Here is a 20,484-nt window from a genome sequence, read left to right on the forward strand (position 1 = left end):
TGCAGGACAGATGTGGACCAGCACTGTGCATTCATGTATTTGTCAGAGTGTAAATGATACTCGCTAACCTTTGGAAACACTGTAGCCATAAGCAGCATAAGCTGCAGCTGATGCAGCTGCTGCACCGGCCATGGCTCCTGCCATAGCTGCCGCACTGCCTGCTGTTGACTTGCGCCCACGCCCTTTCCCTCCTGATTTGGCCCCGCCCCCGGATCCTTTAGGCCGTCCCCGACTCCTCCCGGATCTGCCTCTGCCAGGACTGATCGTGTCTGAGGCGGAAACGCCTAAAGATGGAAGGCAAACACATAAAGAGAAAAAACACAGATCAGTTGGGGGTCAGTCGAAAGATGGGAGCGTTTCAAATTTTTGGCGAAGCTTCTGTTCACGCCAGGCTGGAAGGAACATGTTGTAGCTGAGCAGTTTTTAAGGAAATTACACAATCTGACTGCTGCGCAAATGACAGTCATTCTTTTCAGTTAAATCTGTGCATGCATGTCACCTAAGGACCTCAGTGATGTTGACACTGGAGCTGGACACGGGTCACTTACAGATGTGAATGTGAACACACAAAAAGATGTCGTTAGGCAGGAGCAGAACTCTAAGAGAGACGTTCTATGTGGCTTGTCCTTAGTCCAGTTCTTCAAAGATACACTGGTAGTTTTACTGAAATGTGGATGAGTTATTAGACATTAGTCATTACTCATCATTACCATAAGTACAGGCTCATTTTCCATACTGTCTGCAGAACTAGAGCCAGGGTCTGCCTCATGGGTAATGTGCTTAATCCTTCCAGTACCTACTCCCCTCATCTCTCCCCTCTGGTCTGCTTTTTTTTCTTTGCATGGTTCCATCCAACTATGGTGGTCTGCACCCTCTCAATGGGGGGAGATGAGCCTATCCTATCACTAACACCAGGCCCAGATGAAAATCCACCTCAAATCCCTCTTTTACTCTCCCTTCAGACCATAATCTCACTCTTCCTCCATTTTTCCTCATTTGTTCACCATTTGCTCTCTCATTCTAACCTTCTTCCTGTCTTCTAAAGCTTTCATTATAATGTCATCTGCATCTCTGCAAGAGCCGATAGTCTTACTGGCAGGAGTCTCAGCATGGCAGCATAAACCCCAAAAGAGTTTCATTAAAGCAGCATACGTTTAGAAAAGATTTTGTTATTGCAAAGCATCATAAATACAGACTGAAGTAAAGCAAGCTACCCTTTTGGACTCCCTATTACAAAACGAACCAAAACAAACTGCAACTGATCTCAATAATCCAGCACAAACATGATAAACACACCCCATGTCTCAAAGAACACAAGCTTATTAAAAAACAAATACAAATACGCAGCAAAGAGAATTTAAGAAGCAGGACTTTTGTGTGCAGCAGTCACCTTTGTGTTACACTCAATAATATTATATGATAGATAACACTAAGGTTATGTTTAATTTGCCAAGTCTGGACCTTTTAGAGTCAAGGACACTGGAAGAGATTACATGTACCAAGGTTATCATCTAATATGAACATTTTGACAGTGGCAGTCACACTGCTGTTCATAAGACAGGATGAGATTTCAGTTTTTTTTCTTTAATACACACTGCATTGGCCACATATTTCAGGTGACGCTAGTTAATAATAACTCCAAATCATCCCAGTATATGATCCTAAAATAAGGTACTAGCAAATACGCAGCATATTGGTCCTCTCACTCTGTAGTCAAATACAAAAGTCAAAGTGGCTAAAGTCAATTGTTTTCTCACCATTCATGTTATCGGAGACTGATCCAGACACAGAGGCAGGGGAGTTGGTGGCACGAGACAACGGCGCAGACGACACCGGATCGTCCACGATGACCAGCATGTCGTTGCTGCTCTCGTCCGCATCGGCGTCCGGTGGCAACGAGCCGGGCTGGAGCTCACTGCTCAGGGAGATCTGACCGTGCACAGGAGCAAACACAGACATACACACAGGCTGGGGGTCAGCACCACAGGGAACAAGGGAAATCAGGCCGGTGCAGTGAAGGGCCAGAGTATAGGAACAGTTCAAGGAACAAGAGGAGATGCAAAAAGAAGGAAGAGGAGGAAAGATGGTATATAGACACATATATATATATAACAAGAAAGAAAGAAAGAAAAGGGAGGTAAGGAAGTAAGAAATTGAGAGAAGAAAAACAAAAAAACAAAGCAAGGATAATAGAAGAATACAATGAAAGGCACCGCCACAGAAAAATCAATAACATACCAAGAAAAGACTGGATAAGAAAAGGAAGATGTGTAAGATAAGTTAAAAGCAGAAGATATAAAATAAAAGTCTGTTGATATACACCAAAGTGACCTAATGGATGCACTAACCATCCTCTGTAACTCTGTAAATCACTGTCATACACAGTATTTCCCTCCTCCTCCACTCTGCTAAAAGAGAGGACATGGACACTTGAACAATTCTGCTGATCCGTTTGACCTTCTCACCTCACTGAAAGGGCTGGGCATGGCTGAGTCCATCTCCACACTGATGAAGGAGTCATCTCCATCTGCAGACAGGTTGGAGTTGTCAGCTGAAGGCGCATGGTAGATGACCAGGTTCACCTCCTTTCTCTTCTTGGTGTCTGACTCCTCGTTCTTTTTCTGCAGGTTACACACAGAACAGGAAAGAGTGAGGGGACACGGTAGGTTGAATACTTTGTACACTTGTTTAATTCCTTATTGCAGCTAAATCTTACAGACATTATCTACTTTAGTCCATTAAAGACGAAATAACTGCTGAGCCCTCAGTGGATCATGCTGTACAGTACCTTCTCAGCGTACTTCTCCCTCTTTCTCTTGCGCTCCTTCACTTTGCTGCTCTCCTCCTGCTGCCTCTTCTCCTCCTGTCTCTGACGCACTGCGAGAGGAGACAATGTAGTTTTTTTCTTTCTTGTTATAATTGTGGTAAATATTAGCTCTGCGCTTAGTAAAACTGAATTAAGTCAAGACAAAGAGGTGCATGTGCCTGCCTTAAACACTCACATTTCTTCTCCAGCTCATCATCGTCCAACAGCAGGCTGACCACCTCCTTTGGTTTGAGTGTGTCTGGTTTGAAGTTTCCTCCGGAGATCACCACCCTTTGGATCTTGTTACACAAGAACAATAAAACATGAATCAACTGTATTTAATTCATATTTGCATCATTCTGCTTGTTGCTGGCTTTAAAACTCTAAAAGCAAAGCTGTTAACTTGTTGGTTTTTAAGTGCTGGTGTTTCAGACCTCGCTCTTCTCCTTGGCCCTCTGCAGAATCCTCTCCTCGATGGTGCCCTGACAGATGAGGCGATAGACGGTGACCTGCTTTGTCTGACCCAGCCTGTGAGCTCTGTCCATGGCCTGTTGGTCCACTGTGGGGTTCCAGTCACTGTCATAGAAAATAACCTGGAGGGAAACACAAAAACATCTCACTTGGAATTTTAATTTAAACTTTTTTTCCTACAACAAGGCACAATTTAAGATATGAAGGTTAACTTTGGTCTAGCCCTGCTGATGAGATGACAGCATAAAGGTGCAGCAGGCTTTCATGCTAGATTAGAGAGAGAGAAGGAGAGAGAGAGAGAGAGAAAGAAAGAGAGAGAGAGAGAGAGAGAGAGAGAGAGAGAGAGAGAGAGAGAGAGAGAGAGAGAGAGAGAGCGATGAAAAAGAATGTCGGTGACTCACTGTGTCGGCAGCAGTCAGGTTAATGCCGAGACCTCCGGCTCTCGTACTCAGCAGAAACACAAATATATCCGTCCTGTGAAGGGAGATGGGGGGAGAAGTGGAAGAGGGGAACAAGGAGGGAGTGAAGGGAGAGACAAAAAAATTGATATATATATATATATATATATATATATATATATATATATATATATGTGTGTGTGTGTGTGTGTGTGTGTGTGTATGTATATATATATATATATATATATATATATATATATACATACATACATACACACACACACACACACACACACATACATACTTCGTGGCACAACATTAAGATCCTATTGCCCCATTTCCATTAGACAATTTTAGCTGTACTCCTCTTTACTCTAGGACCACAGCGTTGTTTAGTGAGTAGCGTTAGCCCTTTGCATCGCTAAAGACGATAAAAATGGTAAACAGTTGGTGTTGCTGGTTTTTACAAATGTTGGGTGTTTGATTCTTGTGTCGGATGCATTGAAAACCTAAAAAAAACAGAGTCGACTCGCCTCGTTCTGAGCTGAGCAGAGCCGAGTAGTTCTATTGGAAAAGCCCCATTTGTAAGTTAAAAACCATTCTCAAACATGTCAGCACAAAGTTAATCCTGGCAGCAAAACTGGGCATGACAGCCTTTTAAAACTTTAAGACAGGAGTGACCTGGGAAATGTAATGTACATGCTACTAATACAAGGGTACTGTAACACAAACCCCATTTTTATAAAGTCACTCAAACTCTCTCAACTACACTCCCTACAACAGGAACCCAAGTTACTCTGGTGCCTCAGAGCTGCATGCTAATGCAAACCAGAGCATGTGGACTCACTATGAAATACAAACACACACACACACACACACATTTGAACCTACACATGTAAGACTAAACTGTTCACTGATTGCTGAAATATACAAAAAGTCAGATTTATTGTTATTTATTGTCAAAGGAATGCTCAATACCATGTACACACGCATACTGCAGATCTATCTATGTCTACCCACCGGCTCTGGAAGTCAGCCACCATGTCTCTGCGTTCAGAAATCTTGGATGATCCATCGAGGCGCATGTAGGTGTGCTTTCGATAAACCATGTACTCCTGGAAAGAAAGGACAAAATTATTTGGTGAACCGATGAGATAAGTGTTGTTGTACATAGGTCTCCACTTACTCTGTTTAGTACAGCCACAGTTCAATAGAACTCCCCATATGAAGAACTCATAAACAAATTTTCTGAATGTATGACTTTGTACAGCTGAACCTTCCTCTTCCACTAGTTTTGAAACCCAAAAACCATCAGGCTCCTGTGATTCACACTGAGCCTTTACTCAGGGAACAGTCACCAGCAGCTATACACTGAATTTAATAAGTTCTGAAATACACAATTGTAAGTTAGACTGTCATTGAGGAGCAGATTAATCCTGCAGGTCTACTTGTTCATTTCCGAGGGTCCAAAAATGTTAATTTTTAAAGAAAGAATTTGTGTTTGACAACAACTTTGTGTCCAAAAAAGCAAAATCCCACATTTCTTATGCAAATTTGCTGGAGTTGAAACCTCAATCCCAGTCCAGAGAGACCCTGAGAAATGCAGGAGTTGACATTCTATCCTTCCAAAGTCTGTTAAGCTGTTCTGTGTGTGTTTGTGTGTGGGTGCTGAGCAACAGCAGTGATGAGGTGACATGTTGATCTCTCTTTAAGCGCTGCCTTGAACCCCGTGACCTCCTCGCTCTCTCATGTCAGTGCCCCTGAACCAGCGAACCAGTCACAATTACTGGCACACATCACAACTCACCTCACACAATCATTACCAATGATATCAGTGATTTGACTATGTTTTCAGTGACCTCCCCAAACCCCTGTCGCCTGGGGACTCCCTCCTCTATGTGTGTCTGGCTCTGTGCCCAACAGCCCCATCTGCTCTGAGTGAACACTACATTAGGGACCATTAGCCCGGTGCGCGCCAAAATGCTGCTAACCTTGTTGGATTAGGTTTTGGTGTCTTGTCAGCAGGATGCTGCAGATATTGTTGCTTTTTCGGAAAGCCTCCCTGATGTAAATAATCAGAATCAAAGTTTTAGAAATCATCCAAGATCTCTAAACTTCGTGGAGTCCTCTCCAGTCCATAGCGACCATGCTGTTGCAATGGTGCATGCTAAGACCTTTCCACGCTAAAATCTATACCTCAGCTGGCAATATATTCTCACATTCTGTTTGAGTTGGTGTTAATTCTAAGTGGCACCACTAAATTTCTGCAGTTTTTAAATTATTCTGTAATATGTTCCTTGCAAATGTTACAAATCAATGCACAAGTTCAAGTCAACCTTAATGCTAAATCTTGTTTTCAATGCATGATGAAATTTTGCTTTCTGACAAATATTTCCATCTCTGCTCAAGTAACATTTTACTTTACTTCTTTACTGTTGGCACTTGGCTGTGCATGAAAACTGCCTCTAGAAAAAGCAAGAACTGGCAGCCCAGTTGTTCTCAGCTTCCCAAATAATAATGAGCCCCGAGAGTAAAAAAAAAAAAACAAAACAAAAAAGAAACTCAGAAGTTCACGGTCACAGTGTGTATTTATGCAATTTCTAGATCAGGAACAGTGTTTCAAAAATACTTATGAAAAGAAAAAAAAACATGACAATAGAACATCTGCTTGGAGGGCTACAATTAACTTAAAGGGAAACCTACACATCAGTGTGTGTTTCCAGGTGCTGGGGAGGATTACTATCTTCAGTGGCAAACATGCTTTTTTATTTATATAGACTGAGGAGAAAAAAGTGTGCAAAAGGGTGGGCTGAATACTTCCTGAAGGTTTGTATGTGGAAAAAGAATTTATTTTAAAGTTGAGCTATTTGCAGCTCCAGAGGGAGAAGTGTGAAGTGATGGATGAGGCTGATCAGAGTTGTTACAGGAGTGCAATGCTAAAATTGTCTCTAAAGTGATTTCAGATGAGTACAGAGGCAGGCAGTCTTAACAATCACCAGTCTTAACAATCACTTGTGGGCCATTTGCACTAAAAAATGGCGTCTCTCTCTCTCTTCTTGCTCCCAGGTCTTGACTATTGCATGAATATGATAAAAGCTTAGAAAAACCATCCATCCATTAGACCCTCAAATTTAATCACCACGATAAATATAACTCCACTAGCCAGGACCATTATCACATTTAAGAGCTGCATATCTGTAATCTGTTACTGCTGATAAAAATCCACTGTTCATTTTTTTGGCTACACAATTGAACAGTTAGCGTGGGCTTTCCCGGAAGCACAGCAATCAAAGCCGCAGACTCGCAGTACAGTGAAGTGCTGCCCAAGCAGCCGCAGAGACAACTCAAGCAGGAGGGCAGTCACTTGGCAATCCTGCTCCACTATTGGCTGCTGCCAGAGAAAGCTAGCAATGTTATTTTTCTTCAGGCCACCCGGACCTCCACGATCCATCACCCAACAATGTGATGTCCCTAGAAGACCCGCCAGCCGACCGGCGACAAAAACACTGACGCTAATGACAGAGATAAACATCAGCTCGTCCTTTGCTCCTTCTTGTAGTCACAGTTCCATTTTTGGAAAATTAACTCCAGCTGTAGAATTTTCTATCCCTGACCAATAAGAAAGATAATATGGTTGAGGAAACTGAAGCCAGATTGGGTGAATACAGTATATGATTTCCTTTGCGGTTTCTTTAGCCCATCAGTAGAGAAGATGCTGTCACAGTGCCAAATAAATTATGAGGTCACTTATAAACAAGGCACTGTAGTATTACCTCATTAGACCAGGAAGTCATAGCTTGGAGGGACAACTAAAGGTGGATCAGCCAGTTAGAGCTTTAACACAGAATGACTACCTTGCATTATCTAAGCCATCTCGAGCACTCTCACCACTGCTGCTTTCCTTTGGCCTTATATCATAAGGCTTTCTCACTGTTTTCCAGACACACAGGAAGACAGCGCTTAACCACCTGGGCTGGGTCCATCTGCCATTAAAAGACCTGGCTGTGGAAATAGCACTGTGTGAATAGGGAAGGAATTCCTAGTGACATCATGCCAAAGGCTTTTGGCTCCATAGTGATGTCTGAAACAAATATGGAGGTAACAATAGAGGACAGCACCGAGGCTGTCGAGACATGATCACCGGCAGAGCTACTTTGCACTATTGTTTTCCTATTATGGAGAGATTTTACACCTCTTGTTGAACGTTAACCCTGAAAGCCACTGGCCTCTGATCAGATACGGGTTATCCAGTACAGAAAGTCTCCATGACTTGGGTGTAATAATTATTTGAGCACAAATTCAGAAGTTTTTGCCCAAAAATGATCTAAAGTGCTTACATCTGCCTTTATCGTAAAGTAGTACAACATCTGAAAATTGACCCCAGAGTTTTCAAGAAAACCCAATTCATGTTTATCTTTCCATCTTTTTTCCCCCCTCAACTACCTTTGTCTTCAAAATGTCAGTGTTATTTCCTTCTCCCCTTACCCCAAGGCCCTTTCCACTCCTGTTTCCACCTCTCCCCTACACCCCTCTTCACTCCTTCCAGCCATTCCTCCCATCTGGCTGCCTCCCCTGCAGATGAGACCCCGCTAATTAGCCCTGACCTGTTAATTAGCTGTCTAATGAGTGCACTAACAAGGGACAAGCAGGCTGATTAGCGGTACTGGAACTCAGTACCTCGTTGGTGGAAGCGGACCAGTTAAACAACCCGCTTGGAACATTTGATCCCACTACTGTGAAGGCTTCAGTTATGGTAGAGTGAAAGCCAAATTCATGGAGACTTCAAGGGGATAAAATTCACAATGTTAAGAAAGCGTCAAATGTGTGCGCCTGTGTCTTTACCTCCAGCAGGTCTATCATGCGTGTCATTTGTGAGTAGATGAGGACTCTGTGTCCCTGTGCCTTTAGCCGACTCAACAGGATATCCAAGGTGTGCAACTTGCCGCTTTCTGTGATCAGGCTCTCCTTATCTGAAAGAGGAAGGGATAAAAAGTGAAAACTCTCATCTACCGGGGGCAGTGAGAGACTGATGCTTCACTGTAATGCTTATGTTAAGCGATGTAAAAACAGTTTCTTGGTGGTTATGTCCAAAGAGGTAAACTTGCACAACAGACTTTTTCTCATATAATCAACCATGCGATCATCTTTTCCTTACTTCAGCTCTTCAGTGTGCTTTACCACATAATATTAAACATCTGCTTACTGGGAGAACACAAAAAAGCAGCCCACTCAATTCAGAGGTGATTAACACTTCCCTAATCAATACAAGACTTCAATAAGATTGTATATTCTTCGATTTAAAACCCTGCGGGATCAGTACCCCTAAATCTCTCCCTGATCTGGTGATTGTTTAAATAAAGCGTGTGCCGTTATTGACTGGACTGTTGGTGAAAGCAGAGAGAATGACAGAGAGGGTGAACAAAAGAGAGAGAACAAGACACAAAGAGAAGTTGTGAGAAAATGTGATTTACACTCCATTTCACACAATGGCAAGTAAGATGAACAAACAGGCCTGGCAGTTGGTCTTGGTCACATTACTTCCAACACTGTGTCAAGGTGCCTTCGAATGACCGACCACAGCGAGCAACTGGGGAGCAATCTGACCCCGGGTCTGCTGTTGAAGTGGTTCCCTCTATGTCGGGCTGATGAGGAATTAACGTCATCTGGCACAATAGCAGAATGAGAAAAGGGCCAGGACTGCCATCGACCCGGTGACAGACATACTATGGTGTTTGACCAGGAGGTCGTGACCCTGAGTGGGGAGAACCTGAGGCCAGGTCCAGGGTCAGGTGACAGGGTCATGCCCGGGTTACAGGAGTGTCCCTCTGTGAGAGTCAGTCTTGGCCTTTTCGAATTAGACACTTGTTCTCAAGCTCCTTTTGTACAGTGATGACCTGGGATTATAAATATTTCAAAGTCCTATTTCCTTGCTATGTCAATACAGCATAACCCACTACATTTAAATCACACTGGATTAATTGAGAGCACAAGGTGAAAAATTTTAACCTGAAGCTGTAACAATGCACATATGGTGTTGTCCTGCCACAGTTTCTGTAAATCACTGAGATAAGATCATTTCTTAAGTCAATAAAAGGCGCTTAATGTCTCCATGATCCAAAAAAACCCGTCTGGTTCTTTCTTGACTTTTAGTGAGTAGCATGCTAATCAATGCTAATGTGTACTCAAGCTGAACCCTGACCTATGACCCTTTGGTATAGCCCCCTTCACCAAAAAAGGTCAGGCCCTGTAGAGGTGTTGAAGAGAAACTATGAGAACAGATGAAGAGGGGACAGTTCTGGGGAGATCTCGGAGAGCTCACCTACATGTCACGGTGAGGTGGCTTCCACCTGTCAAACACATTCTGTCCCGGTCACTCACAGAAATAGAGCTCATGGGAAAGTGTTGACACAAAGGGGTTCTGAGTCGGTGTTAGAATTTCAATGGCATGGTTTACCTCAAGACAGCCGGTGTACTGTGGGTTAATATACATTCTTGTCATAACTTATGCTCTCCAAGTGAATAAAAATAGCTGAGATGAATTGGTCTGCATAAAAAGAGATAGAGATAACGGTGTGTACAAGAGAGGGAGAAAAATAAATAAAGAAGAAAGCAGGACAATAAAAGATACAGTACACTAATCGAGTCAATAAACTAAATATGAAGCAGATCCAGCTTAACTCTAGTTTTACTGGAAGGTATGAACTTTTTATACATTGCTGTGGCTAAGACTTGTGTCTACCAAGAGACCAAAACACCACAAGTCCTGAGATACAAAAAAGACTGTATCCCACCATCAAAGGCCTATAATTGTCCTTGGCGTCAACAAAGTGGATGGCTTGAGAAGTAAAAAGAGAAGTGAGCAAAACACAGAGGATTAGATGTGCATAGGAGAAAAGGGTTCAGTCAGAGAGGGACAGACAGACAGTGAAGGGGGTCCGTGGTGGCTCCGGCTGCAGTGAGGCGAGATTAGTATGGTGGCGACGGCGGTGATGTTGTGGTTTCGATCAGACTGAACCTCGTTACCGCAGGTGCCAGTCTAACCGGGACCGCTGCTCAGTCAAGGGCACTAACCAGCACTGCAGGCCACACTGCCAGCCACCTAGATGCAAACCACCACTTGGCAAAGATGCAAATAATCATATAAAGGCAATATTGTTCAGTCCCTACCACCAATCTGTTTCTGTTCAGCAGATTTCATTTAAACCACCAGACTCCACTGTCAAGTTTGAAGATTGGTTAAAGCCAAGATTTCTGTGGCCACGAGGGACTAAATGTTTAATGTATTCATTTCTTGAAGGACATAAACTGTAAATCTGAATAAGCTATATTAAGCAGTTTGGATACTATTATTTTGTATGATGAGACATGTCAGGCAGGGTAATCCCTGTTTTATGTCCGGATTATGAAAGACACCATTAACAAGAGAATCGTTGTTCTCCTTGAAAAGCCACCTACTAATGTTTGACTACACTGATGATATCTTTTTGTATGTGATCTTTGTGTACTAGCTTTGTATACATATTTGAATGTCAGTGGCTTCTCAATCTACAGGGAAATGTTCAGTGCAGAAAGACAGCAGTGTGGCTTTACAAAGAATCAGGTTCCAAACATTTAGTGCTACATATAGAAAATCCCTTACCCATACCCTGTGAAGTAAAGCCAAGAAAATGAATCATTGTGATTTGGATGGCTTTGGTGATGTCTCATCTCCAACGTAACACTTATGCCTTAGATTACAGGGTACATGTGGCTGCAGTAAAATACATGACAAGTGGTCATAAAACGTGAACAAACTGGGTGCAGTAACCACGCACATAAAATGTGGAGGACAGAGAAATTAAAGTGGGTGTCTGTACATATAACTTGTGTGAAATGAAATGGCCTTTGAGATTCATTCAGTTTAGATTCAGTGAAAATTTGCTCACATAGTAGCAGCAGCATCATTATGTAGAGGGAAGGAAAACAAAAGGCGCCTCAGATCAGCTCACAGAAAAACAAACATTAAGACATTTGGGGTGACTTTTTTCTGAATACAGGAGTGGCAAAAATAAAATTAAGGATTAAAATGCATTGAAATGGACTGACAAGGACAAGGACTCCTTTAAAACCACACCCCAAAAACACAAGCAAATCCCATTTGGTGTCACACCACTCTGCTGTTGCTATGGATACACATATCAAGCTTCACCACCTGCCCTGCCCCCCTTTCACAGCACCCTCCTCCAATTTAGTAACACTGGTGTTCACCCAGCAAGCCCTCCCCATCTCCTCCTATCCTTACCTCCTGCTGGCAGATTAGGCTACACTCCCATGTTCCTTCTCTCTCCCCCTTTCCACCACATCCACCGCTCCATCTTGCTCTCCATCCTTCCCTCCTGCTCCCCCTTACGCACCCTCTCCCTCCCCCTACTGTCTGTCCCCCAATGGTGTAATCCAATCCCTGTAGGGCCAGAGCCAGGGGCCTGACACGGTCCTGACCCAATTAAAGGCCTGCTGCCAGCTAATTAACCCCGGCCCAGCCCTGGTGCCTGGCGCCTGATACTCCCAAACCAACTACAGCGCTAATTTCATTAATACGGTACTACAGTCTTATGTCCTGTCCTGTCCCTTTACACCCTGCTGCTGCCAAAAGTGGAGTCGGCCCTCAACAGGGAGGGAAGCAGACCAGATGCGATCAAAAAAAAAAAAAAAAACCCAAAAAAACAGATGAACATCAGTGAGATTGTAGAGAAAAAAAATGAGGGCTAATGAAAGAAGATGGATGGATGGTTATGTGAGAAAGAGAGACAGATGGGGGGCCAGAGAACAGGTCGAATCAGCGATCGAACCCAGCATCAGCCGCTCACTGTATAATGATACACTACACTGTGCAATCAATAAGTCAATGGGCAACACTTGTTCAGCATTGCTGATGATGGAAATATTAGCCTGACACTACTTTGCTTCTTCTGCATGTATTGACAAAAATCGTACTTAAACTTAATTTTCTCGCAGCAACAGCATCAGGAAAGCTAAGAGCCAGATGCCAGCAGGACGTTTTGGGAGCTGGGAGTGAAATGAGTGACCGAAAAAAAAGGAGGATTCGATGGGCTTGGTGAAGTTTTACAGATCAAGGGTACTGCACCAACAACATAGCATGTCCACTCTGGCGCTCTGGAGGGGAGCCAAATGACAAACATGCATTCCAGAAAGCCCCAGAAACATCTCTGCGTGACTATGTGGGGGAGAAAGTGGATGATGGCGTGCATTTATACATTTGGAACATGTTTGCACACACATCACTGTCTCCCCTCAAACATGCAAAAGGAGCACGTCTCTGGGTTCTTTAGGAGTCTTAAGGAGGCAAGAGACAGACAGTCTGATGAGGACTCGGAGATTTGCGAGGGAACCTCACCACACCATAGCTGCCCACTGTGAACTCTGTCATTAGGATAGATTACTGCAAGTTACCCTTGGCCAACACTGACTCGACACACACCACACATGATATCTAGCTGGCTGAGGGACAGAGAGAGTTAGGTATTACTTGGCTTGTACAAAAGCATCATCATAGGGGAGCGATGTGGCTAATGTCTCCCCCTAGAGTCTACTTTGAGCTTCTTAAATATCTGTGGACACAATTTTTCCTTCTAGTGAACACCTTAGAGCTATTTACTGGACCTGAAAATCAAAACATATCTGTACATTTACACGCTTAAGTGAATGTTTTGTTTTTTTTCCCCTCTGGCAGCAGAAAATAAGAAAAAGATAATAGTAATAAAAAAAAATGCTGCATTCCTCAGACGGTTACCGGTGCCAGATTATTGCAAATTGAGTGGGGCAGAGTCAGACGGTGATGTGGTGAGGCTGGCCGTCTGTGTTGTTTTGTGCTTGTCTATCAGAGGGCTGGGGAAGCTTCCTGCCATTTTGCTGGAGAGCAGAGTTTCTTTGAAGGGACAGGAAGGCAGAACTGCATTTCCCACAGCCTGATGTGGGCTGCCGCGCCAGACCTGATTGGCCTCTCCCTTTCTTTCATAGTCTGATTGATACACACACACAAACACAGACACTGCAGTCTGTTAAGTTACGCAAAAACACACATAAAGTCCTTTAGTGTCTCATTCAAATACAGCTAGAAATAGAGTAAAGTTGGTGCTATGGTGACAAGGTCATTGTTTTGAAGAACTGCTCCTTCTAATTACTGTAAGGGACATAGGGACCACACAGACAGTGAGAAAGGTTATTTCTGTCACACTTGATTGTTGTGAAAATGATCCCAAAAGCTTTCAACCTAATTTTTAACCCTGATTCAGCAGGAAACTGTTCTAAATTTGAACACAAAGTGACATAACTGTGGCTTCATGTGAAGTTTCCGAAAAGCAAAATAGAGGTGATTGTAGAACTGCAGCAATTTGGGAAGCAAACAACCGTGGAATGTCTCTAATTATAGTCAAAACCTCTTCTTCAGTCGCATCCTGGTGGCTCAGACTTGCTGACTGCATGGGTTTAATTCTTGGATGATTCTACCCTACGTGCATCTTGGTTTTTTCTGATCACCACTGATGGCTTCCAAAAGAATCGAAGGCAGTATCATGCTATCACCGACATTAACATTATTAATGAAAAGTAGACAATTCATCATTTTTTGAATGAACAATGGCTCTCCTTCAGTGACATTCTACCATCACAATAACATCAAAAAATAAAAAAAAAATCTAAGGCTCGAGATGTTGCTGCCTCAATTGTTTTTTCCTCCTCTGTGGCCTGATTCCTAATAAGTCCTCTGATTAGATTCCTCCGTCGATATCAGTGGGCAGCCATACTCACGCCATGGCGCTCAAAACAAACAGTTATTCAGCTCTGCATTTGTTCTAAAGGTGTGGGGCTGGGAGTGCAGAGGAGAGGGAGGGTGGGAAACTTTAGCTGGGCTACTGTACATATCTGGGCCTTGATGTGGCAACAATGTGTTCAGCGGAGGACGGGTGCCCGAGTGTTGGGTCACTTCCTTCCTAGAGAGGCTGAGAAAGAAGTGGGAGACCAGACGGACTGAGAGGCCAAAGCCAGATACTGATTTCAGATCAGCCCGTGAACCTGTCTGTTAGCGGGAGAGACGGAGGTGAAGCTTGTCCCCGATGTGTGTGAGGAAAGGCAACGCCGCTGAGCGTGGGAGAGTGTGTGCGGGGAGAGGTGAGAGACACCTCAGGGCCCGTGTGAGTGCTGCACAGTTCCCTAAGTGGACTTGATCGCACAGACACATACACACTCGCACAAATGCACACAGAAGGACCATCTATTAGTGTTACCTAACTAAGCACTTGAACAATGACCAGTAGCTAAACTTCCTCGCTTTGTCTGCCTCCGTATAACTTCACAAGAGCTTTCAGACCGTTCTCACACAGACACACAAATACTTGTTTTGTTTCTCACTTTTACATACAAACACTCTCACAAGCACATGTGTATTCAAACGGGTAGAAGAAAAAAAAAATCACTACAATATTTCCAACTTCGAGAGACTGTCTATGGGATTTTAAGGACTTTATATCAAGCATATTTGTGATTTGGTAAATTGCGGAAACTAAATGTATCATACAAAAAGTAACTGTATGGAAAATGTTTCTACTGCAGGCTTATCAAACAGGTTTAAAAGGTACATACATGCCTGGGAATCTCTGTTACCAAAAAGAGAGCAGTCATCATAATCCATGACAGAGACACTTTATCAAACTAGGAGGCCTGAGCAGGTCAGTGAGAAGGGAAGTGTTGTCTGTAAAACTGTAATGGCCTCTCTCACCCTGCACATCCATCAATCATCTCAATCCTGGCTGCGAATCAGCTCCCACTCTGCTCCATATGACCCTTAACTCAACAAGTCAAGCTCCTCCGATAAAGCTCTTGTAAGCACACACGTACACACGCAGTGATGTATTCACACCTTAGTGGAAATCGCTACTGTGTGTTTATGTGAGTGAACTTCTGCAGAAGCGCTTTATCTCAGCAGTTCCATTAGACTGTAAAGGGTTTGGCTGCCCAGCTCTGCCCTGTTGACCCTCTGTAAATTCTCCCACGGGCTCGTACCTTTTCCTTTACTCCACAAAGGGATATTCAACATTTAAAAAAGCGGAACAGCAACTCCAGTATTTTTGAAAAATGAAGCAGTGAGTTTTAGTCAGCAACACTATAATGTAGCTCTTACCAGGTATCCGAATGAAGGACCATCCATGGCGGGGGCAGAGGGCCATCACACCCCCAGGGCACTGTGGATGGAAGGCATTGGCCCTCTCACACCATTCTGAGGCAAGTTCAGGTGAGCCATACAGAAAACACTGTTTGAAGATCGCGCCACCTCCACTGCGCGTCACCCGCCATTCATATTCTGCACTGCGGTCGTCACAATAACACTCCATGGGAACTGCCGTCACCTAAGAAACCATTAAAAAAAAAGAAAGGATTTTTTACGTTTGAAATAAAAGATATAAAAAGATATATAATATTTTGTAGAGAAAATAGAATGAAGATTTTAAAATAATGTTGTAAATAACATGGCATGGTTATGTTCTTGGATTAAGTTTTCTAAAATTAGTAAAATTACCATGCAATATATGTCATTTAAAACATTTCCTCAAATTCTGATTGCAGAGTTTTAATTAATAAAATATGACAGGTGGTTCCACTAAACTAAGTAGGTTGACTGACAAAGACCTGCCTAAGAATCCTCTTTGAAACTCAGTTTGTTTTAAATGCAGCTGGAAGCCACTCTGGTCTTCTCACTCCACACACACACACGCATGCACGCACGCACACTTCACCACATTCTTATTGTTGAATGCCTGCAAAGGTTACATGTACACTATTGCACTCTTTTTTTTTTCCACGACCACCCAAACAGATGTCCTAAACTGGCCAACACACACACCCACACAGGTCTTTCCAAGAAGTTCCTTTCTCGGGCCACTTGCTACTCACATAAACCCGGACACCCAGACACACGGACACACACAAACGTACATACCCTGGGCGTGGCAGCGAGCAAAAACTTGGGTGGCAGCGTGGGCTGGCAGTGTCGCAGTGTGAAGGTGGGAGAATTTCTGCTGTAGATCTTCACATCAGTGTGTCCCACCATGCCAGGCCTCAAGGCTGTGAACACCAGGTCCTGTAGCACAGAGTGAAGAGAAGACATCACTATGGTTTACAAATGTCAAAACTGCACGTTTACAGGGATTTTATGAGTGGTGACGTTTTTGAAAATAACAGTCATTTCAAAAACATCGCTGAGCTGATTCCTGCTTTTATTCGTGTCAAAGTGAGCAGATAAAAGAAACCACTATGGTCAAATTCTAGGAAAAGCAGAAAAGGTGCTGCAAAACCTACTGAGTGCAATGCTCATAGTTTTAATAACTTTTTTGGCTATATGCCTGAAAGGTTATCTCAAATTTCAGCTAACTACAAAAATATTATATCAAATGCATAATTACCAGCACCTTATATATGCAACAAGATTAAACTGGATGTTGTGATCATGTAATCTTACATTTGTCCAAGATAATCATCTCAATCATATCTAATTGTATTTTTGTGTAATTGTCATTACTCAATAGATGTTGGATGGATAAGTATAATAGAGCGTTAGGCAATACAGAAATATGTAAAGATTATGAGTATGTTACCCTGTGCGATGTGTGTGACAGCACAGCAATGGTGGATACACAGTGCCATCTAATGGCAGAGCTTAAAAAAAAAAAAAAAAGACATCCCCTCATTTCTCTACTCTATGACTTCGTTCAATGTCAATTTTATGGTTCTTAAATGGTAAGTGATTAGGCTGTTATTCTGAATCAGACACCCTATAATTTTGAAAACTGATAGATTTGTTTCACATGGGGATGGACAGATGGGCAAGAACTTTTGGTGAGGGAGGTATTTTACTGTAAGTTGTCTGCTTCTCTCAATTGCTCAAAAGGAGCAGTAGGAACACTGAAAGCAATACTGACCGCACTGTCAAGTACACAGCCAGAGAGAGATGTGCCAAACGGAGAGAACAGGCACTGTGTGCCAGCTACATGTAGCTTCAAAAGAAAAATGAGGAGCTGAAAGAAGCTGGCAAAAACTGCAGGAGTGAGTAATTTCGAGAACCTCAAGTGGGAGTCTGGGGTCATACGCGGTCATCCAGCATTAGCTCTCCTGGTGTCTGTAAGTTTTCTTTCTTGCTCATATCTTAACTTGCTCCTTGTATTTTTCTGTGCTTACATTCCTTAAACCGCTCTGGGGTGGTGGAACCTAAGACGCTCAGAAGCTGCCTGACTCAGTTTGATGAGGCCAGGAGGAAGTGGAGGATGGAATTACTCCGACTACATTTTCTCCTGTGTATGTTCCACCTAACAGGTTAAGTTAGAAATCGTGGAGGATGGTAGTGTGATACATATCTGCCTGGCTAGTTGAAAATTTTGCTAAAATGTGTTTTTAATGTTTTTTTTTTAGCTACACAGTGTGACAAAAACACTTCAAGATGGGCTCCTGTAGAGTATCTGCAGGCTGACGCAGTTCCCATTTTTTGAGGTGGTCTGTATATTTGAACTGGCACCTATGTTTTATACAGTCTCCCCCCCAAACAATGAGATTTCAATATTGCCAAACAATACAAAAAAAAACAGGAGAAACACGTGCAGTCTCACAGTAGCCCTGCAGTCCTCTGTTGCACATGTGAAAGTATTTGAGTGCAGCTATAAGGAGCTGTGGAGATAGTGCTACATTCCTCCTAAGATACATACCTATTACAGTGAGCTTCTCTAACAGAATGCTTAATTTTAGTCTCCCAAAAAACATCAAGAACACCCTGCTGCTGTATGTGCAAAACAAAACAACAACAAAATCAGACTAAAATAGCGTAGAAAACTGAAGGGTTGTCATATTGATGCGACAAGAGTTTGGTGTAGCTTGACAAATTTATGCAGATGCATTCCTGTCCTGGAAGAATAGCTAAAAATGTTTAAAAAAAATATGTCAGTGTAGATTCCTCCTCCTGTTTTATTTTAAGATGAGAGCAGACGTACAGACAGACTCTGGCCTGGGAGGGACGACTGTGTTACTGGGTCGAGATGGTAGGCAGGGATTAGTTTCCACAGTTTATACCAGAGGAGGGAGAGGAAGCCTGGGGCAGAGAGCACGCTGTGTGGCCAAACACTGACTGACGCTCAAAGATTTTAGCATTGCCAAGCGCCATGTGTCTCCCTGGTGGAGTTTAATCTGACACACACCCATGTGCGCTACAGATGGCCTCTCAGGAGGTTTCAGCCAATGTGTGTATGTGTGTGTGTGTGCGTGTGCATGTTTCTTACCTGTAGGACAGTGCTGGTGTGCAAATTGGTGAAGGCAGTGGGTCTGTTCAACCACAGTAACAGGTCCCTGCGAGACAGACACTTAGTCCTGGGCTGTGACCTCCCTCTGCCCCCCTCCCTGTCTGTGGCTTCATCCTGAACCTCATCTTCGAGGTCAAACAGGCGTTGATAGTAGAGCCGGTATGCAGCTTTCAGGGAGAGAAAAAGGGCTAGCCATCTGTGGAAGGGGTTAGCAGGGAGCAGGTGATGATTTAGAAATACTTTATAAAGAACTGTGACACCTGTGTAAAGTTGGTCATTATTAGGTTTAATAATGAAGGGACCCTCTATATGAATTTTCCTTTCTCTACAAAGAGAACAAAGTGTAGTCTGCTACATTATAGCACCTGTAGAGCTGGACAGTTGGCTGTCCTTCAAAGGACTGCCTCTTTATTCACTATCCCACCTTTCTTTTGTAAATAAAGAGAGTAATATATATCTGAAGATGAAAACGTAAGCCCACCTCATTAAAGTGCCTCGCAGCATGAGATTGGACATCTCAGCTGGCGACACGTCAATAAAGCGCAGGAAGGAGAAACAGCTTCCTTCATCATCACCTGGAACAGTAAAAAAAAAAACATAAAGCAAAATATGGCGATAAAGGGGAACAGAAAGGAATGACAAAACTAATAATGGAGGAAGAGAGAAACTGAAATTTAAAATCACAATGAAAGAGATCGCCTCTGATGAGAAAATAAATGTCCTGGTTCTGGACTAGCAGGGCAGCACGGTGGCTTAGTGGTTACCATTGTTGCCACATAGCAATGTCCGGGGTTCGTAACCCATCAGGGGCCTTTCTGTGTGGAGTTTGCATGTTCTCCCTGTGCTTGTGTGGGTTTTCTCCAGGTACTCTGGTTTCCTCCCACAGTCCAAAAACATGTATGTCAGGTTGATTGGTGACTCTAAATTGCCCATAGGAGTGAGTGTGAGTGTGTGAGGTTGTTTGTCTCTATGTGGCCCTGTGATGGACTGGTGACCTGTCCAGGGTGTACCCCTGCCTTTCACCCAAAGAGAGCTGGGATAGGCTCCAGCAGATCCCTGTGACCCTAAATAGCAAGTGGATATAGATGATGGATGGATGGTTGTGGACTTTTGTGTAAGTCTGAGATCAAAACTTTATTTGTGCTCACCTTTTCTGTGAAAAAGAGACTGCTGGATGTGGTTTGGAGAGAAGGGTGACATCAGCACTTGAAGCAATCTGAAGAGGGTTTAGAAAGAAAAACTGAATGGGACAAAAACCCTTGAAACAGTGAAGACAATCTAATCCCAGTCGGACCCACACGATTTGTATAAAAATAGCTGTAAATGGGATAAATGTATATATACATATTTTATATATACAGAAGGAAGTTTAGCTTTGCCTGTTTATATTGGATTTGGTCATATTTGTCAAGACAAAGTATATGAATGTGTGTGTGTGAGAGCATGTGTGCTTAATTTATCTGTATGGGACGAC

At 43.1% G+C, this 20,484-nt stretch overlaps 1 protein-coding gene across 3 annotated transcripts in view; it reads right to left on the minus strand.

The window, feature by feature from the left end:
* The window catches only part of ino80 (INO80 complex ATPase subunit), a 32,661-nt gene that overhangs the window by 1,828 nt on the left and 10,349 nt on the right, over positions 1–20,484 (minus strand). For all 3 annotated transcript variants that reach the window (XM_026318151.2, XM_026318153.2, XM_026318152.2), the window contains 14 exons: positions 20,159–20,226; positions 19,492–19,585; positions 18,990–19,206; positions 16,667–16,807; positions 15,851–16,076; positions 8,518–8,645; positions 4,696–4,790; positions 3,679–3,751; positions 3,241–3,399; positions 3,003–3,105; positions 2,789–2,877; positions 2,466–2,621; positions 1,758–1,929; positions 69–284 (listed from right to left, as the gene is read on the minus strand). In XM_026318151.2, the coding sequence (XP_026173936.1) occupies positions 69–284; positions 1,758–1,929; positions 2,466–2,621; positions 2,789–2,877; positions 3,003–3,105; positions 3,241–3,399; positions 3,679–3,751; positions 4,696–4,790; positions 8,518–8,645; positions 15,851–16,076; positions 16,667–16,807; positions 18,990–19,206; positions 19,492–19,585; positions 20,159–20,226 (1,937 nt within the window). The remainder of the gene's footprint in view (positions 1–68; positions 285–1,757; positions 1,930–2,465; positions 2,622–2,788; positions 2,878–3,002; positions 3,106–3,240; positions 3,400–3,678; positions 3,752–4,695; positions 4,791–8,517; positions 8,646–15,850; positions 16,077–16,666; positions 16,808–18,989; positions 19,207–19,491; positions 19,586–20,158; positions 20,227–20,484) is intronic.

Source organism: Mastacembelus armatus, chromosome 24 (genome assembly GCF_900324485.2).
Source record: "Mastacembelus armatus chromosome 24, fMasArm1.2, whole genome shotgun sequence".
Taxonomy (NCBI): Eukaryota; Metazoa; Chordata; class Actinopteri; order Synbranchiformes; family Mastacembelidae; genus Mastacembelus; species Mastacembelus armatus.